The sequence below is a fragment of the Amblyomma maculatum genome, chromosome 2 (genome assembly GCF_055883805.1).
Source record: "Amblyomma maculatum isolate TAMU_Amacu chromosome 2, ASM5588380v1, whole genome shotgun sequence".
Taxonomy (NCBI): domain Eukaryota; kingdom Metazoa; phylum Arthropoda; class Arachnida; order Ixodida; family Ixodidae; genus Amblyomma; species Amblyomma maculatum.
The window spans coordinates 4,068,974-4,096,556 of NC_139345.1; the positions used below are offsets into that span (position 1 = coordinate 4,068,974).

Genomic DNA, 27,583 nt, shown 5'->3' on the forward strand with positions numbered 1-27,583 from the left:
TTCCGTGCCTCAAACTTGTGGTGCTTGTGGCTTGTGGCGCGAAATCGTCAGTTTAGGAAGCCACCTTTTGCGTTGATGTCAAAATGAGAAGACTTTAAAACAGATCTTTACTAGAGATATTTTTGGTACCCGGATGATCTTGAAGATCAATTTGCAGGTCACATCATTTAAATAATAAATAAAAGCCTAAGCCCAGTTTTGCGCCACAAGTTCAAACAAAGGTTCAACGTTCCCTGCCAGAGAGCCAATCAGAAAACAACCTTGGAACGATCCTTGCACTGGCTACACTGGCTGTGGGGTGGTGGTTTGTTTACTTCAATAAAGCATATTTTTATTTGCTAATGCATTCATAAAAAGTGGAAATTAACTTTTACAGTACGATCTTATCGCACTTGTATTAAAGTTTTCAGTTTGCTGTGGTAACCGCTGGTATTAACTCTGTTAACTCTATGTAGACTCATGGCTGGCGCCCGCCAGAAACGAAACATGGGTATCATGGACGATGAGCTTATACAATCGGTGTTCACTCAAAATCCATGCAGAGAAAAACAGGTGGAGACGCTTCTCACTGCGATGGGACATGTAAGTGCTGCTGGAGCGTTTAGTCATGTGTCTAAAATCGACTTCACTTGCAGCCGTACGGCGGACCCTGCCAATGCATCTTCGTTTACGGTCATGCGTCCACGGGCAAAACTCGCACCGTGAGCTCCCTCATGAAAACGCTAAACGTGAGTTTGTTCGGCTGTTTCTTGCACTGTATTCAATTTTTGGCGGACTTGGATGTAATCACAACAATGCAGCAGTCGTGGCATGCAGGCAACAAAATAAAGGACACATGTGGTATCATTTGGAAACAATTTTGAACCAGCTGCACGGTTCCCTTCTTTTCGCAATTGTCTTCTCTTTTTCATAATTAATTCATCAAATTTGATATTTATGGAAATTAGGTTTTACGCGGCAACGTGCCATTGCGTGTTCGAAGTGGTAGAACAGTGGGCTCGTGTGGGCCTATTTCGTTTTTGGCTTGTGTGTATGTATATACACTTCGTGCGTGAATTAACTTACATACCCTCTTTTACCCCTGTCTTTCTATCTTTTTCTGCATCTGGCCTTCCTCTCTGCAGCACTCTTCCAAGCAGACACTGAACTAAATGAAGCGCTGAACTACACAAATACAAGAAAAAAACAGTAACGTAGGGTAGCACACAGCATTTGATTTGTTGTGCTATGTGCTTTATGTTGTTTTCAGTAACACTTGATTTGCTTCTGATGATGAAATGAACATTCATGTATTTGCTACCACATTTTCTGACACCCCCCAAAATGCTCCTCTCGGGTTGAGTTTTGCAGGGACTTGTGCTCCGCCGTTATCTAAACTTCATCCCCGTTAAGCTATTTCTTGTAATTGCCATAATCTGGTGAGCAGATTAGTGCTGCAGCTGGACCATGAACACAAAGTTTCCATGTCCATAATAACAGCTTTATACTTCACAAATTGTTTCACACTAATATTTTCCTCAAAACTAGCTGATATTTGGGCACATTGAAGTAGACAATGTAGTAATGATGCTTATTAGAAGTACAAATCGATGAATGTAAGAGAGAATACAGGCTGGCTTTTGAGTAGGGAACTACAGCATCGCTTTTGTTCTCCGCATAATGACCTTTCATAGTGTGTGTTAAAAAAAATAATAAAGCATGTCACTTTACTGTAGCCATGGGGCTAGAAAGGGAACCAGCTCAATTTTTCAAAAGCATGTTTTTTAGTTGAAGGAAGCCTATATTTATTGCTTCACTGATCAAGCCTAGCAGCCCTGCTGGACGAGTGAAATTGTCAAGCAGACTGGGTTAGTGAGCAGGCTAGCAGAGAGGAAAACGAATTCGAATTTCAAAAGAAAGTGTAGACAGATGAAGGTGGCAGCTTGATGACTTTAAAATTTTCCTTAACCTGATGGAAGATTAGTCTGCAAAGCAGGTCAATATAGTGCCCCTGAAGCATACCATTGATTGAGTGGCTGAAACTTTACAGGGGTCATATCTATTTGTATGGTGAAGGAGCTGATGGTTGGAAACAACCAAACAGAAGGCGCAATAGTTTGTTGCTAAATAACATGATCTCAGAAGCAGAATCCATATTTCAAAGTGGAAATGTCTTTTTTGAGTCTGTCATCACTTTCTAGATTTTTACTCTACTTGTCTTGTTAAAATTTGTTTTGTTCATATGAAGCTTGTAATTTTATGTGTGGCTACCATGGAAAGTTATAAATGTTCTCAAAAATTTATTAACAGTATCGGGAAGATGCAGAGGGACCTAGTGAATTAACTCAATATATATAATTGTCATTTAATATTCTAATTTGGTTTTAACAGTGGGATTCACAAGCTTTGTAGCAATGGAAGTGTATGTCAGGTGAAGGCTCTCAGTTGAAAGTGTTCTGACGCTAAATACATTGGGCGGGCTTCCCATGTGCAGCTGCGGCATGCCTTTGTCAATGGTCTGGAGGCATATACTCCACGACTGCTTTTTGGTGCTGTGCTAAGCCAGCTGACTGGGAGCTGTGACAACTGCGACAACCTATGTGACTTTGTCAGGCACCTTGCTGAGGAGCTGCCACCAGCACTGCCTGCCTATATTGTGAGTCATTGCTGGAATCTATGTTTTTGTGATTAAGCACATTGTTGAGGTTGTCAAGTTTTATCTGTCCTAACAAGTGGCATTTTAAATGGAAGAGATATCCCTTTTGACGCCTTTCAAGCTATAATAAAAAAAAAAATAGCGGTCAACACCTCGTTATTCTTCTGCTTACCTGCCTGCTTTGCAATGTGTATTAAAATTAATTCTGGTCTTTTACAAGGTTTTGTAGTGGTTGTTTTTACCTTGTGCCTACTGGTGACTTATAGAAGAAGGGGGGGGGGGGGGGGGGGGGGGGGGGGGGAGTGCAAGCTCTTCATGCAATGTAGAATTGTATTCACTGTTTTTTTCTCACCGTGTCATGTCACCACAAGAGCACTTCAGTTCTTTCCACACCTTGTGAATGAAAGACTTTGCTATGTTCAGAAAAGTGGCAATTTCCGAGTTAAGGTGTGTGGCTGTGACAACGAAAACTGCATGATGTTTTATTGCCCGTGTCAACCTGGGTACGCTTCCATCTTGGAACAACTTGCACAGTATGAATGATAATGTGTCAGTAAACAAGAAACTGCATGCCTAGATAGATGTGGTGAGTCTGCTGGGGTCTATGACGAGAGGTAATAGCGTTTTCAAATACCTTTGCATTGTGCACTCAGTATATGACATCATTGGTGAGGGGCTGAGACAACCCACTGCTAGCGTCAGATCGAAGGTCATAGTACGTTGAGAGGTTAAAGTTTCTTTTCCAAATTGGATAACAGAGGTCTAAGTAAGCATGTGGTACTCTCCAACCCGAGGTAGGGAAGTCCATGCTGCACATTTCCAGGTCTTAGCCCTTTAGCAAGCTTTTGCTACAGTGAAGTTTGCCACGTGTGTCATATTTCTTCTGTGTTCTTAGTCTTTGCCTACTTCAATTTTCGTTCCCCTTTGTTCCCAGTAGGTGGGCATAGTCCTAATCTCAGGAGGCGGCAGGGGACCCATGCTATCCATCGTTCTGCATTTAGTACTGCGTGCATTGCACTGCCACTGGCATATATGAGGAGTGAAGTCGAGGAAATGAATGCAGCATGGCCCAAATGGATCGCACCGGTTCCCTGTCATATGTGTCAGTGGTTGCAGGTTGTGGACCAGGCTGAGCGTCTGCGTAGCCTAGGCCTACTGGGGGCTCTTTTGCGTTTGCGCGAGTTGACCAGCCGGCTGCTGTGCTGTGTGCTGCTGTCACGAGCTCCATGGGAGAAGTTCCGGGGAGCAGGCGGCATCTCGCCGTACCGCATCCACTTCCCACAGTACACTGCCTCGGAACTTGGCCGCCTGCTGGGTGGCGAGTCACTGCTGCCCACAGTGCTGTCAGGAACCACACTGAGTTTGCGGGAATTACAGCATGCTGCTGTCAGCATGGCCGCCAACCCTGAGAGCGAAGGCACCTCCTGGCGGAAAGAGATGACATCACGGCTCCGTCAGGGTCTCCGGTCAGTCTACATTCGAGAGACCAGGTAGGGTTATTGCATGCAAGCTTATGGCAAAACAATGCTGCATTGTTATGGGTAACAATCAATTCTATAGCCTATGCAAGTGTTCATTTTTTTGAGATGTGGTTGTGACAGGTAAAGCTCTTTGGTGGTGGCGTATTGCTGAGGGACTGAAGTTTTAAGACAAAAGCTTTACATTCCCCATCAGCGGAAAACCCGCTGTCCGACATCCATGGCATGAAAAGCACGAGCATGCCTCTGGCAGCTAGTAGTTGGCAAGTGACATGGCTGGGTATTGAGTGTTTGGAGGTTTCTGTGACATCACAAGACCACATGTCATGGGCGAATTTAGCAGGAGTTGATAACTTGGGCAGCACATATGAGACTTGGTTAAGGTGGATTCACAAAGCGAACCAAATCGCGAAGCACTCTCGCGTTCTGGCATGGACAGGACGCTGCGTCGCTGATTTCTGCTGCTTTGATTCAGTCTGCAAGCGGTGATTCCATGATATGGCCAGGAGACCTTTTCAAACTTCGTATCCCTTGGCATGATACTGGATTCATTAATGGCAAAACTTTTTAGTCTAGCAACAAGCACATTTTCAAAATGTAATTCAAGGTTGTGGTCGCACCGAAATACATGAATGCGAAAGTGGTCTGCTGAGCTGCCATAGTTCCGAATTGACAGCTTTGAGCCAATGTCACCGTCTCACTGATGGAATTGAGCGCTGACGAATGCAGTGGGCATTCGTACTTGGACAGCCGACGCGCAAAATTGCTGCTTTCGACGCCACCATGTTACTTTGTTCTTTTTCAGGCAAAAGTCAGCCCAATAAAGAGTTTATTTCAGGGCAGTACAAGTCTGTCCGTTTGCTGTCTTTGGCATCGTCACCATCACATGATGTTATTAGCAAAGAGAGGAAAAAAAGGAGCAAATATTTTAAGCGGCCTTAACAAGCACTCATTGGCCCTGGTGCAAACACCATAACATGAACCAGTAATATTACAGGGAAAAGGTTACAAAATGTGAAAACAAGCACATAAAAAGACTGCAATGAAAGCAGCGGTTTAGGCAGACTCGATTGTCGAAAGGTTTAACCAGTCAGTGCTGTTAACTGTGAATGATGATGTACTGAAAGGAAAAAGGGGGTAGGAATTTGGGAAGTGAATGCATCAATAGTGCATTTGGAAACGTTGCAGCAGCAGAAACTCATCGTCGCCAACGATCTCTGGAGACATTCAGAGTGGGAGAGTGCCTAATTTCCACTGAAATTGGCAGACGGGCTGTGTTCTTGATATGGCATATGGCAGAGTTGTCTGCCATATGCCCCCATCTCCTTGGGAGCCTGAAGTGCCGAAATAAGTGAATGCTGAAGGACTTTTTCTAATTAAGATGCAGGGGTCTATATTTTTGGGGCTTGGGCTTTATAATGCAAGCATATTTTCTGTCGCTGGCACCACAAAAATTTGGAAACTGCCATTTTTATGGAATCCTTTGAAAATTGTGTGCCATTGTTCTTCACTTTTTGGTGATATGAGGTAGTCGCCTTTCAGCTTCAGGTATATGGCCAAACAGGTTTCAAGGGAAATTCCCTTTACTGTAGAGCATCCTAACCAGAACTGATGGCCCTGAAAAGCAAAGCAAGCACTGAATGAGTCATGCAGTGTCAACAAAAACCTAGCACGTCACTGCAGCATCAACACAAGCTACAAGAAAATGAAAGGAAAAGAAACCTTAGCTATTAAGGCGAAAGCCTTTAATGGCTCATATGGCGTCTGGCATATGGCGTCCATAGATGACTGATTATGACATCGTCACTTGGTATTGTAATGATGGTGACGTCATGACGTCACTAGGCGGTTCACGCATGTACGAAGCTGACCCCACCAGGCGTCTGATCCAGGCATCCGTGCGGCGCCTTTCATTTGGCGCTTCCTCGAAGCCGCACCACATAGCATACAGAAGCAGATGCAGTCAAGCAGGCATCAGCGGTGTTTCGAATTAATTTGTAGGAAAGTAAAGGCGCAGTATCTGTCACAATTTTCTGCAGACACCTTAATCGAGCCGTAAGGGAAAGCAGGAAGGTGGGAGTGAAAAAAGAGAGAAAGAGGGGCCATAGTGGAGGGTTTTCGCCTCATCGCACTTTAGTGGTCCAAAGTTCTTCCCTAGAATTTTTTCTGATGGTATAGATGAATTTTACGCTGTCATGGAGGCATTGTGCTTGTACTTGACACAGGCGCAGTTCAACTGGTTTCGCATCTTCGCATCCAGTCAACTTTCTCATTTAGAAGGCACCTTTAATAACGATAACCTATATAAACTTCTCGAATTGTTCATGTTTCGATACACCTTTTAAGAAATTGGCGACTTGACGCACTCCAGTGAGAAACAGCTTGTTGCCTATATCCTAACGCTGCTACTGACAACTGTTCTCTGCCTTGGTCGATCTGATGCTAAATCATTGTTTACTAACTTGCGTTCCTTATTATTCACTTGCACTTAACAGTGCTTGTGCATGCTCAAACTGTACACTTACGGCTCGGAAACTGCAAGGCTCTCATCTACTTGTGACAAGTGGCACAGCTCACCTGATGCCAGAAAACGCAAGGTAACTTGACGCCTGGCCTTCATTGGGACTGCGCTTCGCATAGTGGTGTCTTATGCTCGATCCTTGGCTGCACACAAGCCAAGAGCTAGTAAAACTGTTCGCTTCTTACCCAAAGGAGGTGCTTGTTTTGTTATGCATCAGCAGCAAGCAGCTCCTCATACATGTGATTTTGGACTTCAGTTGACGTTTTGGCAGCCTAGGATTGACTTGGCAAGATCGTTTGCATGCATAGAAGTTGCATCTTCATCTTCCAAGATGCCAAAAATGACAGCCAATGCAGCTAATCCGCTCATTTTGTTTGCTGTTCATTTTCTGGCTTGCTCAAAAGGCCGCATTCTCGCGCATTGGCGCCATCATGTAAAGGCTTTCGGAGTGGGTATCTAGCTGACTCATCTGCGCAGTCCGCGCTGTAGTCTGCTATAGGTAGACCACGTTTCAGAGACCGTGTGACCGATGACTTCGCAATCCAGTCTGTCGTGTTAATGCGACTTTAAAGAGGGGTTTTGTATCTATATGGCTCCTGCCAACATGCACAGCACACATCACAGTCCTCCTCCTGAGCATGCCTTTGGCAGGTGGTATTGGCAGGTGACATGGTTGTGCACTGATAGGTTGTGAACTAAGGGCTTAGCAATCACATTGCTTGTTTAGTCCTATCTGAGTCTGTGTCGCAAGGCCCAAGTAGTCACGGCTCCACAAAGAGAGTTAAAGGACACTGGTTTATTTCTGTCCTATGCATACTACTATGTTTTAACAGGAGCTGTTGGCGGGCTAGTTGGTGAATGTTGGTGGTGTTTGTTGCGCATTTCACCATGACTACAGTATACTACTATGTGCTTGTTGCAGTTATCACAGCGGTTCTGGTAGTTGTGCTGGGGCCCCTATTGTGATATGCATAGCATAGATAGATGCAAATGAAAACTTGTACTAGCAATAACTGTGTAACTGAGAATCAGTGTCTGTGGTGCCCCTGCTTTCTTTTTGGTTCACTGGGCTGTTTCAGAGATGAATGCATATCAGTTAATGTCCCAGCTTTGTACGCGTCTGTAAGGTTATAGTGTGTGTTTGTCTTCCACATGTTTGCAGTGGAAGTCAGCAGGCCCTGCGCATTGAACTGCCCTTCCATGCACGCTTCTTACTGCTGGCAGCTTATCTGGCTTCATACAACCCACCAGGCACAGATCGCAAGTTTTTCGTGAAGGTGAGAGGGTTGGGATGCTTTCTATTGGAAATGCCTTGTCTTTCTCTTGAGACATTTCACATGTCCATCTGTTTATTATTTCTTATGTGTGTGTATATATATATATATATATATATATATATATATATATATATATATATATATATATATATATATATATATATATGTATATATTGTCACGCACTTCCCGCGGTCCTGTATTGAAGAAAGATGAGGTTTGGCGGAATAAGCTGAAGAGGACGAGGAAGCTGGGTCTGTCCGCTGTGGTGTGCTAATCTCCAGCGCATCCAACATATGTGTAAATAAACCTCGTAACAAGTGTGGGGACAGACCCAGCTTCCTCGTCCTCTTCTGCTTATTCCACCAAACCTCATCTTCCTTCAATACAGGACCGCGGGAAGTGCGTGACAATATATATGAAGCGGAATCGAATCCCGGCCTCGGCGGCTGCGTTTCGATGGAGGCAAAACAGAGTGGCGTCCGTGTGCTGTGCAATGTCAGTGCACGTTAAAAAAGCCCAGGTGGTCGAAATTTCCGGAGTCCTCTACTACAGCATCTCTCGTAGCCTGAGTCGTTTTGGGACGTTAAACCTCACAAACCAACCAACTATATATATATTTATATATATATATATATATATATATATATATATATATATATATATATATATATTATCACGAAGGAGTGAAGATGATGTAATGGAAGAACAGGGTTTTGGTGGTGGAAAAAGTGGAAATGACGCGCCTGAACGCGACCAAGGTCTGACTCCGCACGTCTGGCGCAACCCCATCCTGAATGAAGATTTCAGCCATAACATCTTAGTGGAGATTTGCTGGGTACGTCCTAATTAACAATGGATCAGCCTGAGCCTCGCCGGAGTCAACGTCTTGCCGCTTACCATCCAACGTGTCCGAGATGTCCCTGGATGGAGAAGCCACGCTTAGGCCTACACCCTGCGGTTCCTGGCCACTTTACCGAGAGCCCCGTTCCTTTGTGGGAGCAGCTGGTGATGATGCGGATGAATGGTTCACCCACTACCGAGTGAGCCATTATAACAAGTGGGACAATAATGACCAGCTGGCAAACATCATTTTCTCGCTTACGGATACGGCCCTCACATGGTATGAAAATCACGAAGATATACCTCGATATCAAAAAACAGCATAGCTAGCTGTTTTTCGAGGTAACCTATAACTTTTGTATTGACACCATATTTCTTCGAGCCAATAATTAAAAACCTAGCTAATTATTCTTCACCAATTGATTGACCTTGGTGAAGGAAAAGCTACTAGCTTAGGATGGGCAACTCTGAACAGCTCTGAATTGGTTTCACATGGCTAGGGCTCATCATATATTTTAAAACCTCGGTTAGATTTTGCTGGGATACCCAGATATAAGGCATTTCATTTACAGAAACGAAGTTATATGTAGAAGCACTATTTCAACCAGTAGCTCTTGTGCAAATACAAAACTATTTGCAGGTTCAATCAGACAGGTAAAAAGCTGAAAAATTTGAGGATATACACACAACACTAGTACTATAATTGTACACATATACAGAATTGCATAAAGCATAGCTAGTGAAATAGGAAAGCCACAAGATTGGGTTCTTCGGAATTGATTCTTTGGGCAATAGTTTTATGCCGAGGATAGAGCTTTGTTTGGCTGTGCTGAGCGGCGCAACTTCAGTTTCACTGCAGTCAAGTGATATGTGTCATACCAAAAACCATCTGCATTGTTTGTCGGCACAGTACTGAACAACACATAAAATGAGACTGGTTTATTATATAGTTCCTTGGTTGTACTATTATGTTTTTGCCAATTCAATTTCACAAAAGAAACTGAAGAAAAGTGAGATCTTTGTTACGAGCTATTAGGTCTTCCTACTCGGTACCGGCGCAGTGTTAGACTAGTACTAATGCTGACAGCAAACCAGTATTGCTAGTATTTGTGCTGGATTTCTTCATCGGTCCAGCATTGCAAACTGTGATATACTATTACCTTACTCATTCTTGCACTTAATCAGAATTAGAAGCATTTGAAAATGTAGAGCCTAGCAATGGGGGGAATGGGGTAGAATGAAGCACAGCCTACTACTGAGGCCTTGCACTCAAAGTAGTGCTATAGTGAGTTCAGCATTCGCCTCTTCACTAGCACGCATTGACACAAGCACACATTTGATATGAACATGTGAAGCTGCAATGGCAAATTAACATTTGCAACATGTTAGAAAAAGTACAAATTCACAGTCACCTCAGTTAACTAGATTATGGCAGCATGTCATTCTAGAAAGTGACTGCAGTATCCATGTAGGAGGTGAGAAGGTAAGTCAGTTTATTTCTTAAAAGTGATTTCTCAATGGTTTAGGGCTTTGAAAATTGTGTACTTTATAGTAGTGCTTTTCACAGAAGTCCTTCCTTGTGCAGGCTAGGAGCTCAAAGGGCAAGCGGCCAAAAAAGGTGGGTCACAGACACTCTCCATTCTCTTATCATCACTTTAATGAACAGGTTTTTTTTCAAGAGGCACAATTGAGATAACAGGTTAGCACCAAGTTCCATGGAACACATGCAGTAGGTGTCTTGTTCCTATCTCATGTGGCCCTGGGAGAAGCGAGGGGTGAAGTCATGTTGCAATTCGTCCAAGGTGAACATTGGTTTCGGTGTAAGTGTGCACCCTACTGAAAAATCGAGTGTAAACTTTATACAAGATTCTGTGTACCATGTTTTTGTACTGGAGACATCTGCATAAAGCCAGATTGAGCTATATTGCTGCTGAATACAGTAATCTCATTAATCCAGCCTTCAAGGGGCGATAAAAGGTGTCTGAATTAACCGAAAATTCTAATTATCCAATGGGCTTGAAAAAACATGCAAAAACCGTTCGCATGACAGTAGCACTTTCGATCGGGATCAGGTCAATCGAAATCGATCTCAACGCTGATCTGGTGTTACATGGCGAAGTCATTGACGATCACCCATGATCCTGCCCCAATGCCTCGACAGTGGCCGAGCTGTCATTGCCACTCTTGTTCGCAGACATTAATTAAATATACCAACAAAAGTAAAGATCACTGCAAGAGATTTATTACGTACAATTTTAAAATAAATAACTTTGTATCTAAATTTATGTGATCTGAACTTCAAAGTTATGTTCAAACTGTCGACATCCTGTGCGTGTTTTGGCATTGGTAAGCAAACGTGCAGTCCCAACCACGTTTGCCAGTTCTCGCATGTGCTAGTCGCCTGGTGTCCTACCTGTGTGCGCAATTGATGACACAACTGCAAAGTTTTAATCAAGCTTGTATTCTTGTGTATATTACAAACTGATGACAATGTTCATCATGCACGCAGCGCCCTCTCTTATGTAGCGATATAATTTGTCGATTGGAATCAAATGGCTGCATGTAGCACAGTCAGTCTCGACCATGCTTGAAACTTCAGTCACAATCTTTACCGATCACGATCCGAAGTGCCTGTATGACAGCGGTATAATTTTATCAGATGAACACGTGCACAATGGTTGTTTGCATCTGAGATGAAACCGAAGGGAGAATGACGTTGCTTCCCGATTTCGTCAAGTGCTTTACTTTGCACAGGCTGTCGGGAAAGCCGTCTTTCACATAACGGCCTGGTCATGTTTTGAGGATGGTTCACTGCACAGTCCACGCGGTCAAGCATTTCGGGGAAGCATTTCGGTGTACTCAGTAATATTCGAACAGTTCCTCGAATACAAATTGAATAAGAATCATATTCGATTTCTATTCGAATATTCGCAGGCATCTAGTAAAAAGTTTTTGTTGAACGACGTCAAGAAAGGATTTCAGAACGTCTCAGAGTAAATTTTGTTTTGTAACAATGCTTCTTTATGCACGCTTGCTGAATACACTTGAATTCAACCTCACATTTATTTTGCAACACTTTTACTAGCTTACTTGCTGGCAGTAATCCAGCTGGATTTGTCTGAAGTGCCGTTATTGCCTTGTTTTTAACATGGACTCATTGCAGAAAGTGTTCGGTTCGCATTATAGGAGGATTGTTTTGAAATTATGTCCCATGTATAAATTTAAAGAAAATCTTTCTTTTTTAGACTGGTGATAACATAGCATTTTCCATCAGCTTTAACCCATGAACGTTTTTTTTTTTTTTTTTTTTGGGGGGGGGGGGGGGGGTTCAGAAGGTTTTTCTACACCCTGAGGCTCTTCAACCCCATTTTATTGATCTTCGTAGGCCACAAAGCTGTGGAATGACAAAAAGAATCCTACATGCCTTTTTCTTCTGCTTCTGTATTGCCTGCCATTCTTTTTTGTTCATATAATTTTCACCTTGCCTAGTTAAGAACCCCTCAGGTAGTATTCTTTTTGTTTATGCCAGTGTGGAATGGTGCACAAATGTTCTCGCATGCAGGCCAACCACTTGAGCCAGCACCTGTTGGGCCCCAAGCAGTTTCCTCTGAACCGGTTGGTAGCCATATTCCATGCCATTGTTGACGAACAGGTGGCTCCCTCTGCTGTCACCCTTGCCCAGGTTAGTGGAACACGAACAGGCCTAGAATATAGACTCATGCTGGAGGTCAACCATTTCGCACAATTTCTGGTCTTGTATTGTCTGGCACACAGCTAGGCATGCTAGGCATGCTCCAGACCAATAACACAGCTCCGTCTAACTTTTGTCTTAAGTAAAAAAAGATGTTAAATAGCCGAAGATTCAAATGAAAACTAAGATTCATATTTTTTTTTTCCACTAGTCAATTCAAACTCATGACACCAAGCCCCCAAAAAAGACAACTGTTTGGAAAGGAATGATAGTAGCCTAGCCTTACGGATGCACATAAAGAGGTTGTCTCAATGCACTGCTGTTTGCTTGCTAAAGTGGCCCATAGTTATAGTTCAAGTTTATTTTATTTATTTTTTACTTTTCTAGCATATTAAGCTTTCTAACTAGGGTGTCGCCATATTGCTCTCTGGGCTGTTTTTAACGCTATAGCGTTAGAGGCCTCGTTCACCGAAAATCCGCTGGTAGCTGGCATTGGCGTTGTGAGCGAAATATCACGAGGATGACACTGGCATGCAGTAGCTGGCAGCTAACATAAATGGCCTAGCGCTATCTGGACGTTTGGCAGGAGCTGCCAACTTGGGTCTCTCCTTTCATATGAGCAAGTGATATCAGTATCAGCCTGCCAGGAGCGTTGCATTCACGTAACACCTAGGACATGAAGGCACTTTTTTTTTAATGTGGAACACTGCACGATTTTGCGTGTCATCACGCAGGCACGTTTATGTTTATACGGTTTGGTTAAAGCGGGGTTTTATGTGTGGGCTGGTAGCCTTCACTATTGCATCATACTCTTCAAGGCAGAGCTCTCATAATTTTTTGCTCCTGGGGCTTCTAGCCGATTGCAGCTGCACAAGGGGCGCAAAGCATTTATTCAACACTGGCCATGTGCCAATAGCAGTTCAGCGAAGTTGGAAAGGTGTGTAAGAGCTGTGTGTTTAAAGAAAGCAGTGCTTCATTATTAGGACGTATATTATGACATTCTTTCCATGCAGAACAACCACACTTTGTCGTCAGTATCCCTTTAACTTCATTATGAGTGGTGAAGGTTATATAGCAATTCAGCCAAGCAGCTGTGTGTAATAGCTGCTATTGAAACCGTGTCCTAGGCTCTGGCAATACAAGGCTCAAGAAAGCAGACATCTATGATTTTCAGAAGTGGCTGTAACAGGGCCATTATGCCTGTATTTGAGCAGTATTTATGTAGCCCAAACTTTAGTCCAGTAAAAGGGATTGTTGCTGGAGGAAAGGTGTTATTTTGTATTGCGTTGAATAAGTAATAAAGATTGTTGTGGCTAGGAGGTATTCCTGACTTTCTCACTGGTTGAGAATGAGCCTTTTGCAATTATGCACCAGTTGTAAAGGATGAGGACACATTATTGCAGGAAGATGCCCAGAACACAGATAAAGAGCAGCATGAATGAATGGCTAGCACACAGTGTACAAACAGGCATTCAGGCATGCAGCTTCTTTCCACAATAGCAGCAGAGAAGGAGGGCTGATGCACTTGGCACCTTGCTTTTTTCAATCCACCAGGCTATCTCTCTCTTACCTGTGCTGCACGCTTCCCATTCTACTAGGGGTGTGCAAATTCTGAACAGTAACTCTCAAATCGAACATCAAATCAAATCAAGAAAAAAAGGCTTTGAGAGCACTGTAGAACCTGAACGGGAGAAATGCGAAAGCCTGAGCGTTGCTGTTGCGACACGAGATGCATCGCCATCATTCTTTTCTTTTTTGTTCTGTCACGCCGCCTGGTATATTTGCCCAACACCATTTGCGGACATAGCTTGCACTCACCCACATGTCCTATGTGTGTGGTGTATTTGCCGAGGTTAAATGAAGGAGCGGCGCAGATTGAAGTTCATGAAGGCGACGATGTTCGCTGCACAGCGAGAGAGTAGGTATGTTGCAGTTGGAACTTGATGAAGCCGATATGTTTACTGCACAGCCCGAGAGTGTCTTGCAGTTTTTAATGAGCCATTATTAGCTGCGGCAATAGCGTAGTCCTCCAGTTCATGGACCAGGGAAGCTGATCTGCTCATTTTGGTGCAGGTTCGAAACCCAGTCATGGCAATGTTTTTGTTTTTTGTTGTTTTTTTTTAAGTGTTCGTGCGGACACGTTTTGCTTGGAACACTCTGATGATGCCACTCGTGGGACAAGAAAGGCCTTAAAGAGAATATTGAATCGAATATCAAACTTTTTTCAGCAGAGTCAAACATATGCAGTGCGCTACCTTCGTTCGGCCTTCAAGAGACCAGGAAAAATGTTTACATTCAAATGTCCCTAACTAACTGTTAAAAACAGTTTGCATCACAGAATTTTATCTAATGAACACTTGGATGTCTATACACTTGAGATGAAAGCTGAGCGACAACTTCGGTGTTTCATCGACTGCTTTGCTTCGTGCACGCTATCCGGAATATCGACCAGAATTGTCATTGCCTCCATGGCCGTTTTCACAGTTCGATGCAGTATCAGTGGTGCCTTTTCGCAAACGGCCCCGTTGCGTTTTGAGGATGCTGCTGCATCCATGAACATGCGATGAAGCATCCTAAAAATGTGGCGGTCAGATTACTTGAAACACATGGGAAGCACGTGGATGCAAGAGAGGGAAATATGCATAGGTGTCAGAACAGCATGAGGCCATCTCAAAATAAAACTGAAAAAGCAATGACGTGCAAAGCAGTGTCTGAAATGCCGCGACTGGCCGATGCGCGTGCCCGGTGGCAGCGGAAGGAGGATATGAATTTAAGGGGGGATGCGGGGCTAAGGGGTCGACTTTTGAACTGTTGCACCGATTTCGATAAAATTTTCAGGCATGGCTTATCGCCCTCTTATTAGAATATATTCCATGTTTCATCATCTTAGCATATGTAGAAATAAAATTTGTAGCTGTCATAATGAGTAAATAAGTGTCAGCTTAGGAAAACTATCATTTCAATAATCATGACGATGTATTAACTGTTCGTGCTTAAATAACTTCTAGGTAGTCCGTTTATTTATGACATTTTTGCAAGTACTTTTAGAAAGAAACTATTTTTTTTTTGTTGTCATACATGTCAAATATTTGATACTTATTTCTTTTTTAGAACAATTAGGAATCCAAAAAGTATCTTCTTCCCCACAAAATTTTATTCCAAAAACCACTTCGAAAGCAACTTTTGGCGAAAGAATTTGGAAATGATAGTTTTCCTAATGGCTGTGCTCTTGCAAAAAATGAGGACTGAAAAAAATGAGTTCAAAGATTTCAGAACATGCTAGTCAAATTTAGGCACAAATTACTAAATAAAAGTGGCCTGTTGCATACATCCGGCCATCCTTTTCAACACGGCGCTACTCTTTGCCGATTCCTTCGAGTTTCATTTTTTTTTTTCTTCTTCCTTTACAGTTGTCCAGCGCCCTTGTCTGTACTTGTGAAAAGTTTTCCTTGGTTCCTTGCTTGATTGCTGGGCTTGTCTCTTCTTCTAGGCTCCGTATGATATCTTCGTCTTGTCGATCACTTTGGTTAGCTAGGCTCCCAGTCTGCTCCCAGTGCTGCGAAAACAGCTTTCGAAGGTTACGTTCTGCATTTTAGTCAAGCAAAGCTTCTATTTCGGTTTACAAGCCAATCAACTGGTGCCACAGCCGAAATCTGCCTTTTCTTTCTGTTTTTCATTTTAGTTGATTGCTGTCCTCTCAATAGCAGGTCCTTTTTGGTTAAGAACGTGACAGAGACCCTGCTTGTTCAAATTATCCAAATTTCTGAATGCACAAGGGTCGAATTAATGAGATTTTGCACTATCTTGTCTTCCCGTCAACAGTGGCACACAATATATCAGCTATTCAGTCATCCTAATACTAGGTATTCAGTTTGCGAATCGAATAATTCGAGGACGTGTTATTCGATTCATAATAAATTATCTGAACATTTGCGAACCCCTAATTTTTAGTTCTAGGCTTTCATTGCACTGCTCGAACATCAACTTGCCAGTCTTTTTAATTTTATCTAAGACACAAGTGATGAACACATTTCCATGCGCATGGCTTTTCAGCATGTTGCTAGCTCAGTGACATTTGACGCTTCTCTAAGTCTAGAAAATCCGCACGTTTTGTTAGAGCTTTCTATAGAAAAACTTATCAGTGCAAGGGCACACACTTTCTTGACTTTCTCAAAATAGGGACAAAAATGAATGAATTTTTGTTAGGTTTCAGAAAGAACTAAGTACTTTCCACTGATTACAATGCTTGTGTAATGAAAACATTTATTTTCCTTATTTGTATGAAGTAGTTCTTGGTTGGTCAAGTAGTGCCTTGCTTAGTTGCATATTGCTTTGTGTTTGCCCCCCAGGTGGAAAGCCTGGTTTCACTGCGCTTACTGGCTCGAGTCAGCCGTGAGGAGCAACTGAGCACACCTCGATACAAGTGCCTCGTTGACCTAGACTTCATCCGGGCTGTGGCCAGGTGTGTACTGTGTAATTGCTAACTCAGCCATTTGTGCAGCGATTCACGTGCAGAGCATTGGGAGGATGAGCAGCACTTGTTTGTGCCTGGCTTTCTTCCCTTATTTTCTTTTTTTTTTTTTTTGCTTCATGTCTTCCACTATGTGCCTTGAACTGCTGCTTTTTGTTTGCAGGACTGTTGCATTCGACATAGTGGGGCATCTGAATGACTTTGCTGTGGGATGACTCATCACTGAATAACACAATCCAAGTGCCATTATACTGGAAGCCGCACTCCATGTTGCCTGTACATTTAACCATAATGCTGCAAGTTTCTGTGTACTATTACGTATACAGCTCATCCCTCTCTGCAATGTAACTGCTACATTGTTGTTTGTATCAGTTTATGTGTTTGAAGATCGGTCTTATGGCATAGTTAAATCATTAAACAGCTACTGTTGGGATATTTTTTTCCTTCATTCATAGCTTAGCCGACGCAGACAGTTGGTTCAAACGTTCAATGTTTTTATTGCAAAAGCAATCCTAGTCCCATTTTCAACCATTCGCGTAGCCACGGTCAGTAGGCACGTTTGACCTTTAATGACCCCAGATGGCTGTGACGTCAATCAGCTGCGAGAGATGGGCTACCAAGTCGAGTCGTCGGGTGGCGGCGGTCGGTAGGCACGGCGCGCTGCAGCTGGAGCCGCGCTGCTACCGAGTGGAGGCGCTGCTGTCACCTCTTCTCTCGCAGTTGAGAGGAAAAGGAGGAAAACGATGGGTATATAAATGCTTGTGCTTGCTCAGCTGAGGCACTCGCTATGCATCCTGATAAACAAAAAAAAGTCACACCGTCTCGATGAAGCCAGGAAACGACAGCTGGAAGTGTCTTCATAGGTATAAACAATAAAGCTAAACAATAGTAAACTCCAATGTGTGTCCTGTGTTAATCATACGGTCAACATGGTACACCACAATTGGCTACACTACGAGCTGAATTTTAGCGTAGCCATGCTATTATTGCTTTTGCAACCTACCGGGCTTAACTAAAGCTAAGCCTATTTGATTTTTTCCACCAGCCGTATATTGTATGTTGGCTTGGCCTATTAGTGCCGTAACAAAATAAAATGAATAAAGCTTCAGAAAATGCACAATGGCTTTGTTATATAAACTATAAATAAGTGGCACTGCGTAAGCTTTAACTTTCTAATTTTTGTTTTGTCTGAAAAATGAAATATCTTTTTGAGTGTCAAAGCTGCACTTTAACAGTATTCTAATGCTTGTTTGGAGTTCAGCACAAGAGAGAGCAAGCATTCATAACTTGTTTAGTGCAGTCAACATGTGTCCCTTATACTATTCCGGATGTGGGAAGCTAATGCTGCAGCTGTCTTCATTCATGTCAGCCTGTGCTTACAGCAGTTTTGTTTGTGCCAGTGTGCTAGCAACATGACTGATAGTTTGAGGTATCTCATGTTCATAATCTGTGGCAGTGGCATAGCTAGAAACATTCTTCAGGGGTTGTTATACGCCATCGGTCGAAAAGGAAAGGTAGAAAAAGAGGGGAAATAGGAACGTAGTGCTCAGAAAATGTCGGGAGGGTGCTCTGACATCCAAACCCATCCCTTAACTAAGCTCCTGAACTGTGTAGTGACATAAGAGGCAATAAGGGGCCATGAGTTTGCACCAATTATTCAAGTGCCTTTTTGAAATAGCGTACGGGAGTAGGAGGAAATCAAGATGTTGCTGGCCTCTTTTTTTTTCTTTGACTCATTACTGTTACTGTAAAATATCTCATACTAGTACTTGTGACATATTCAGAGTCCTGTATCTGCTGTGTTTGGAGTTCATTTCTGGTTGCAGGAGTTGACTTTATTTCAGAGCAGTGGCCTTTCTGTTAGTTTTCATTTGTTGGTGCATAGTACTTATATACAGTGTTGTTTGGACCACCTTTCGCACCTGTCCCATGGCTTCTAATACCCAGAATGTGGACTTTTAGGTGCTGGGCAAGGCTGTTTTACCTTGATCGTATGACGAGCAATGGCAAACCTTGCCTATCGTGTCCTTTTCAAAACACTGGGGTGGCTGTGAGTTAGAGGAGGGTATAGAGGTGTTCATACAAGTAATCTTATATTTCAAGGAAGAAGAGTGGTGGGCAAGCTGAGGCTCCACATGCTCTTCCTATCAGTGCAGTCACAATCAGTATGAAGGTGTTCAGTCTGTAGTTAAACTGTTCTAGATCGAAGCACTCTGTAGGAGTTTATATTTTTGAAAAAAATTGAGCAAACTACTTAATTACACCTAGCTTTTTTTGTTACTCTATGTTTTATGGTATGCTGAAAAACAATTGGCTGTTACGTCAGATAAGGTTTATTGTACACGGTTAGTCGAAATAAAATGATTAACCTTCATATTGATTGACTGCACTTGCATTTGAGGTATGTAGACGCAGCACATAGATGAAATGTCAATCGCCGCCCATGGTAGGTGGCTGCAGAGTGTTTATTTTCAGTCAGTGGCCAGGACTTTTCTGGACATTCCAGAACACTGGCAGCGACCTGCATTGAGAAAGGTACACAGTTAAACTTGCCAAGAGTATCAATGCAGTTGAAATTTACTTTGGCGAACAAGACAATGCTAAACATTAATAAAAGGGAGTGAAATAAATTTTAGGAGCACTTAAAGGGGGCACAGTGATGTTCGTCAGACCGCTAATTCCAGCCAACTTCTAGGCTCTTTACACTGTGCAGACGTCAATTAAAAAAAAAATTATTAAAATTGGCGTATGGAAATGAGAGTTATTCGGTTTATAAAATCCTAAATACAAAAAAAAAAAAATATAGTGCGCCTGAGCTGGTGTGAAAGGGTGCCCCTCCCATTTCCCTCGTCCAGCGCTCGACTTGGGCAGAACCTATAACCTGATACGTCAGCAGCTTTCTGCTGACGTATCAGAAGCTATCAACCATGGTTTCCTGTCCAACTCAACCTGTAGCCGCACTTTTTGACAGAGTTGTTACCATGGTAACAACACTGCGAAGAAGCTATGCTATGAGGACTGGCTTCTCCGTCGGCCCAAAGCTATCCTAGCCCACCAGACACTGCTCCACACCATCTTTGCTGGGGTGTCGATGAGGTGGACCCGACTGTCAGCAAATCTGCATCACTGTTTTGGTGTTCCGCCAGCGTCCATCGCTGCTGCTACGGCTCACTCAAGCGCTACTTGTGTGAAAGTTCTAGAACAAGTGCGAAAGACGACGACGGAGGAATGGTGTACAGGAGCTAAGACGAAGCCTACTCTGTACCTGTACAGGGCCAGCAAAGAGGTCATTTGCCGGCAACGACTAGATGACAACTCCCTAGACAGTGGCCTGCTGGCGGAATCCCGCTGTGGACTTGGGTGTGGCGAGCGCGCTTCAAGAGTGATGATGATGATGATGTGGCTTTCTCCTCTGTATCGGGTGGGTGCAAAAATGCACCCCAGCCATTATTTGGAGAAAAAAAAAGTGATCTCGACACAACCAGTGCCATCTGTGGAGCGTCGGCAGAAATGATCAGCCATGTGATTTTGGATTGTCCAGCCATTCTGCCGACCTCTGAGATTGTCACCTGCCTTGGGATATGAGGAGCCTGTGGGAGTGACCTTTGTACTTGTGACCGTAGAGCCTGGACAGCAAATTGGTGGAATTATTTTTTTCTTTTTCTGTTCTTTTTGTTTTTCATTTTTGGCTCCGCCGCGCAAGAACTCAACGGCGACCCACTACGAAATGCAAAGCCACAATCACCATCATCACAGCAAGCAGATGTTCCACCGCGCTTGTTCACAACACTGCATTCACCTGAGTTTACAGTCCCTATCTTTACAAGCACTTCAAGAACACGCACGGAATTAAAACACCTTTTATTTGTTTTCTGCATAGGAACTTGAAGAACATTCGAATGTAAAATTTAATGTGCTTGCTCAACCAATCAGCGAAGCAGTGCCCAATCGAGAAGAAAACGTCATATCTATTAACGAACTTTGCTTTCGTGTGTCACTCATATCAGTGCCAAAACGCTGATTATTTAAGCGGATTAAAATATTAGGCGCTACGATTTCGCCGTTATGATTGGGCTTTGGGGCATCGGAAAGGTGTAAAGAATCTAGAGGTTGCCTGGAATTAGTGGGCTGAGAATGTCACGGCGCCCTTTTAAGGTACAGCTAGAAACAATATTAGAGGGAGCATGGGAGCGCATGGCCTGCACATTTTTCAAAGCGCTGCTAACAACAGAAGGTGAGAGGGGGTAGTTCCAGGGGCATGCCCAGAAAGAGCATCCGGCCAAGGTTACTTTGCATGCGCCTTTGCCGCTAATTCTTATCACATGTTGGTGGCAGCGCTTTGCAAAGCGTGGAGGCCACATGCTCCTGTGTTCCCTCTCATATTGCTTCTAGCTGTGCTGTACTTAAGGCTAGTGAGAAATACCAGGAATGACCCCCATAATTTAGGGGTGGTCCAAGCACAACTTCGAACTTTGGGTTGGCACCCCAAAGTTTGGTTGAAATGACCAACTGTTACGGCATGACCCCCCAAAATTTTAAAGGGGCCTTTTTGAATTCGGCAGCGGCTTCTGCTCTGTCCCCAGAGTGTTGACATCACAGTCCTGGTTGACTAACCTCAGGTTTCTAGGCGCTATTATTCCTGGATGCTGACGTCGCATTTTCTGGCGATGAGATATATAATGCTTTCGCAGTAGTACAGAATTTCAGCTGTTTCCTTATAGTGTACTGCCTTGCGCAGTATTTGACGCTGTTGATGCGGATTCGCATCAGAGAAAATAGCCAACCTTTACTGCATGCCTGAGCTTTCAAAAGATGCTCGCACAGTACAAAAAGCAGAAGGAAGTAATATGCAGGCAGCACTGGTCACACCGGTCAATTTTTGGCCGGATCCAAGTAAGTCTCGTAGATCGCCCGTTAGAAAGGGTTTGGCCTCAAGGATCATCATCATCCGGCACGGAATAGCGATATTATAGCTAGGCCTTTCTGACCACAGGGTGTCAGCAGCTGTTCCAGGCTATGCCTCGGGGAAACATGTGATGTGCGCATGTTCCCCATCCTTCGAGTTCCTGTCACAAAGGTGTAGGTACCGAAGAAAATGCAACACAATTGTGCACTGCTTGGGTCATTCGAATTTCCATGTCCATTTCCCGCTCACGACCTCACGCCGAAACAGCGTGTGTGTCACTGGTCATGGTCAGTCGGGACGCGAAGCCGGAACGGGGAAAAAAATGGTAGTTACTTTGCTCAGCTATGCCAGGATATACGTAGCGGGAGGTACAGGTTTCACTCAGTCTAATCAAGTGATCGGTTACACGGCGGGCCTTCACGTCGTCCTACATCGCTGCATCGCCCAGCGCGGCCAGGGCACGCCGCTGCACGTCCCGACGCAGTCTCTTAGCCAGGCACTCCTCTCTCTGCTTCGGCATTTCCGCCTCCCGTTTGGCCTTGCGGCGCCGTTCGTTCTTCCTGTTCTCGGTGGCCAGCCGCCAGGCTGCAACCTCGGAGTTGGACGAGTTGAGATTCTCCAGCGCCACTCTGCAGCGGCCCGACTCTCCTTCTCCACGGCTGTATCACTAGTATCGCCCTTCCTTGCGCATGCGCAGTAGCGTGCGCCGTGCTGACGTCGCTCGGCTCCTCGCGCATGCGCACAGCTGGCGAAATGGAGCGGCGGCGAGAAGCGCGCCAGCTGCGCGCTGTGACGTCACTAGGCTCCTCACGCATGCGCAGAACTGCACCTGTTGGAGGTACGCGAAACGGCGAAACTGTTGCCAATGTAGCTCTCGCTACGAAACTAGAGGTAGACTTGCAGGGATTCTTGAAACAGCCTAATACCTCTCAGTCAAAGACAAGCAGTGCATTACCGCCCTAGCTATTCCGCTCTGAAGACCCTGGGTTCGCTAATGGGCGGAACAGCAGCCGAGAAGCGCGATTCATGTTGTTAACGAGAGCCGATAGGTTACATTGAGAATTGCACCGTGAGGCATACATGCGACCTTCGCCCCCTTATAATTGTTCCTCGGAATATGGCTCCAGTAATCTTCGAGATTCTTCGAGATACGTTCGGTTTGAAATGTCAAGCTTCGTCTTTGCGCTTCCGGCAGTCTGTCCTTTCAGGTAAGTACTCAGTATGAGAACTTTACTCAGTCCAACAGACCTTCGTTTCTCTCACAGAGGCTGAATTTGGCACACTGACATCCGTTCACGCTCTTATCATTGCAAAAAAAGAAGGATGTCCTTTAAGAGCAGAATTGGTGAAAGCCTTCCTCTCCTATCATTTGCCTCTCAAAGTCTGCCTCTTATCGGTGTTCGTTGCAGGGCTACATATAACTAATTAGTTTATAGGAGAGGAAAGGCGCAGTATCTGTTGCACTTTCTCCGGCAAGTGTGTTTAAACGGTATACCATCGCTCCTGTCGCGTGGCGCTCCTTGGCGCGCGTTCATGTGTGGAATTGCAGATGGCAGGAACTCTAGACAAGAACTAATCTCGCGGAATATGACAAAATATCACGCACGGGATTTCGTTCCATGAGCCTATTGAAAGGCTTTCGCCTTAAAATAGTGTACAAGGTGATCCTGCAACCGGCCCATGCATCGCTGAATGTCGGCGCTTCGTAATTGATTACAGATAAGATGCATCGATGTCGCGTCGTCGTTGTTGTATTGTCCAAATACCGTATGGCACATACCCACAGAGGGAGATCAGCCAAGAATTGGGTAGCAAAGAAAGCTTTTGAAGTATCAGTTCAGTTCAGTCGTGTCCGACTCTTCGTGACCCTATGGGCCATATCATGCCACGCTTTCCGGTCTCTTACTATCTTCCTAACATCACATAACTTCATCTGCAGCGCCTCGAGGATGCCATCTAACCATCGCGTTCGCTGCCTACCCCTTCTCCGGTGACCCTCAACCTTTCCCAACATCAAATCTTTCTCCAGCGACTCCTCTCTTCTCATCAAATGACCTAAGTAGCTGAGCTTTAACTTTAGAATTTGACCCTCCAAAGCGCAGTCAGGGTTTATGGTCGACAATATCGACTGATTTGATCTTCTGGCAGTCCAAGGAACTCTCGCTTTCATGTAATAAAAAAATATAGTGTGATTGGATGGGTAGAGGAAAGGAAACAAAAGGTGAAATAAATGAAATATAAGATGAAAAGTGATAACACACACGGGAGATTGACACTGGACTTGTAGAACAAGTGATGCCATCGACGGGCTCTACATTTCTTCGTTCTTTAGGCCGGTATCACGATCGATTCTAAACTTTTCGCGTCATACGCCGTGGTCGTGACGGAAGGAACGGCGCTAAGACGGCTAGGCCTAACTGCGCGACCTTTTCAAAAAGGCGCCAGTAGAGTGTACTCTAGCGCCAGGCCGCAAGGAGTCGACGCCGCCAGCCAACCAAAAGAGGTCAGTTTGGTCTCATGCTTTCGGAGCCCAACAACAGCGCGTTTCGCGCAATATCGTCCCTTTGTTTTCCGCTTCGGTTATTTGTTCATTGACGCCAATCGAGATATGGGAATAGTCTGAACCACGATCTTTAACGAGACCAGTGATGCCGGTAGAGCGCGCATTTCTCGAACTGCAGCCGAAGCTCAATGCGATTTGACCTCAATTTAAAGGGACAAGCGGTCAGATTCGCAACTTTGGAACGCTGTAACGCGCAAAATATGTGGTATTTTTCAACCAAAATTTACAGATATTTGCAGAAACTCCTCAGGACCGCGAAAATAAAGAAATCAAAAATCCGATTTTTAGACCAATTTTCGGGCAAAAAGAGCTCTGTCGCCTAGGGCGCCGTCCTTGCCAACCTCTGCTTTACAAAACATATGTACATAAAACGAGGAAACAGAAGCACCATTAGCTAAAAAAAAAAATACTATTTCTCCTGCCTTTAAAATTCGCTGGCTTGCTAATCTGCCTGTGACCGAAGGGAATTATAAGGATAGAAAGACGGAAGGAAAAAGGTGCAGGAAATGGTAAATGTTAAATGTATAGACAAATAAATTCGGCCATCAATTACGAGGTGAAATGGTTCAAACTTATGCGTGAAGTAAAACAAAATGTAGCGTGCAACAACATCCATGGAGTGTCCTACAGATGGGTTGACTAACTTCACTGCATGAAGATCGAGTGTGCAATGATGAGGAACACGGAGGCATTAGCTTTAGACTGCAAAAATAGAGCTGCTTACCTGGCCAATGAACAAACTGCGCATTCTGCACAAAGCCAAGATGCAAATAAATAAATAAATAAGACAAGGTATCAAGACGCTTAAAATGTACTTGGTGCTTTCCAAAGTTTTTCAATGCTGAAATCCAGCCTATTTCTTACGATGGTTGTTGAATGCTTGAGTTCGTTCCAGGTTGCTATCAGCTTCAGCCATAGTTTTATTTCTTTCATTTCATTCGCATGTTGTACTGGTTAGCATGGCGAAGTACATCCAGGAACAGAACTTGCCGCTTGTATATCAAATGAGGTCTGATTGTGTAGCATTATTGCGCTAGCGTCCAATCCTGGATAAGGCGGTGGAAATTCTTATCACGTACCATGGCGTGTAGCCCATACGGCGAGCAGCACAAGAGAAAATTCAGATGCAGGTACAGAATATAGCAAGGGGAGCAATTCGGTGCTAAGTTGTATGTTGGCCTCTAAAGTTGCACTCTCATTTGGGTACTGCATGTTAGCTCCGTTTACTTCCGACGAAATTTGCATCAAGCGCATGATTTGCAGTGCATGGCTAACTGCGCGACGATCACCTCCGCGTTCACGCTCTAGCTGCTTGTTCGAGCTATAGTTTCCGAAGTCTAAAGAATAGGCTCTCCTCATTGCCGGTGGATATAGTCGGAAGAAGTCGTCCTACAGAAAACTCCACGCTCTCCTTTTGTTGTCCCGAAGGCAGAATTACGTCTCTGAAATTTCAGAGTGTCGTTATGACGAAGGAGGCACTGGTGTTGAAAAAGGTGGCGAAAGAAAAAAAAAAAACGGCTAAGGACTGCGTTTTCGAGTCTGAAACAAGCATCGTTTATTTACAGTGGTCGAAGAAGCAATTCAGTCCCAGTAGTTGAATAGAAAGAGGAACAATGCGTGCATTTTTGTTCTATCTGGCTCGGCAAAAATCTCTCCTAAAATAAATCCATTCCAAGCATCTCATCGACCATTACGACGCACAACAGCACGATGTTCACTTCATTACTCTGGTCGAGTGTCCGACTGTATCCATCCACTCTTCGTTTGTGCAAGAGTGAAGACAATCATAGCCACTGTACCTATCAGAAGCTCTCGCGCCCTCCCAGCGATGATTGTAACAAGGCACCGCTGAGAGGCCCCCTGGACTGCAATTTCTCGCGGAGTGTTTCCTGATCGATAGTTGATGCAGGTCGATGGGCTTTTTACGGCCGGTCTCGTTATATCGTAGTTGAGGCTTGCGCGTAGATGTCACGAGTACGGGCTCATGACGCCGTCTTTATAGGTTAAGCCCTGTAACTTTGCTAATCTGTGCGACAGAATTGACAACTTTTATTTTATTTTTCAGTTCTCATATTTCAACATCAAGCATTATGCCCTTTTCCTTTCATTTTTGCTCGAAAGAGGAGTCTGATCTGCGCTCGTTTTCATCGCTAACGGCACACTTTGTCGCCCGTTCACTTTGCGCCTCTCTTCTCCTCCGGGCTTGAGGAAAGAGCGAAGGGGCACACACAGCCCGACCACGCTGCTTGTTGCTTAAGGCGAGGCAGACGGATGGTCAAGTGTCGAACAAATTCCGACCCCCTCACCTCATAGATAACTTCACCACATGAATACAATGCACAAGGTGAAGTACCCTTTGCAGGCTGTGTAGAAGGCTGAAGTGAGCGGGCTTGTTAAGATGATAGTCTCGAGTGCAGAAATATAAACTATAAACACGGTTTGCTTACTACTCGCCAACAATTAGGCAATACGCTGACCTTATAAGTGGCTACAATGCACATATACGTGAATATATAATGACTTAGTTTGACACCCTCCCTCAGAAGTTCCGTGAGGGGCGAAACACAAGGAATATGCCTTTCGCCAAATGCATTAGAGGTCACAGAGTGCATGAAAAGCTAAGACGCAATTGATGGCCGCAATGCTGGCCGAGAGACTTGTGAGTAGCTGGGCTGGTGCCAAGAAACAAAGTGAGTACAAATTAAAAAAGTAATATTGCAAAAAAAAAAGCCGAATTAAGCCTGAAATACGAAAATAGGGTTTGTTGCTTTAAAAGCGTGCAGTGCACAATGCATGCAAAATTATTATTAGTCTAGTTTCGGCGCATACTCGTACTATGAGGTCCGCGTAGAAACGGTTGCGCTAGTATAATGTTTTTATTGTAAGCGCCGCCCAAGCTATCGCCACGACAATGTGCGGCGAAGGTGTGTGTTTTGACCTGCCATCCTTCGGAATGGTGGATGGCGTGGTTCACTCACCGCGGCAGCATTCCTCAGTCCTGTCCGCCGAGTAGGCTGCTCCGACCGTCGCCGGCGTACGGGTAGAGGCCTGCCGCTTTCTCCAGCTCGGCCCTCTCGAACAGCTGCGTGCGTGCAGAGGGCCTTATCAGCAAATATACAGCAGTGACGCGCTCAATGAATCCTATATCCTGCTATTTCTCGTCGCCATCGGAAGCTAGAAGCACTGCAAAGTTAATCGGA

At 44.3% G+C, this 27,583-nt stretch overlaps 1 protein-coding gene across 3 annotated transcripts; it reads left to right on the forward strand.

Annotated features, from left to right (window-relative positions):
- Positions 1-82: 82 nt before the first annotated feature.
- Orc5 (origin recognition complex subunit 5) lies at positions 83-17,245 on the forward strand. 3 transcript variants are annotated; one of them, XM_084593135.1, is made up of 10 exons: positions 83-298; positions 456-582; positions 636-728; positions 2,474-2,635; positions 3,743-4,125; positions 7,797-7,911; positions 10,338-10,370; positions 12,315-12,434; positions 16,793-16,905; positions 17,078-17,245. In XM_084593135.1, exons 2-10 carry the CDS (start codon positions 460-462, stop codon positions 17,127-17,129), a joined length of 1,194 nt encoding a protein of 397 aa, XP_084449261.1. In that variant the 5' UTR covers positions 83-298; positions 456-459; the 3' UTR covers positions 17,130-17,245. The 3 variants fall into 3 exon arrangements, with proteins under 3 accessions (XP_084449261.1, XP_084449263.1, XP_084449262.1); XM_084593136.1 differs by having other exon boundaries at positions 286-304; XM_084593137.1 differs by having other exon boundaries at positions 261-582; positions 3,752-4,125.
- Positions 17,246-27,583: the final 10,338 nt, after the last annotated feature.

Coding starts and splice junctions, on each gene's coding strand:
- Orc5 (XM_084593135.1), top strand. CDS start 460: ATGGCTGGCGCCCGCCAGAAACGAAACATGGGTATCATGGACGATGAG. Junction 583..635: donor TTCTCACTGCGATGGGACAT/GTAAGTGCTGCT, acceptor CTTCACTTGCAG/CCGTACGGCGGACCCTGCCA. Junction 729..2,473: donor CCCTCATGAAAACGCTAAAC/GTGAGTTTGTTC, acceptor TCCCATGTGCAG/CTGCGGCATGCCTTTGTCAA.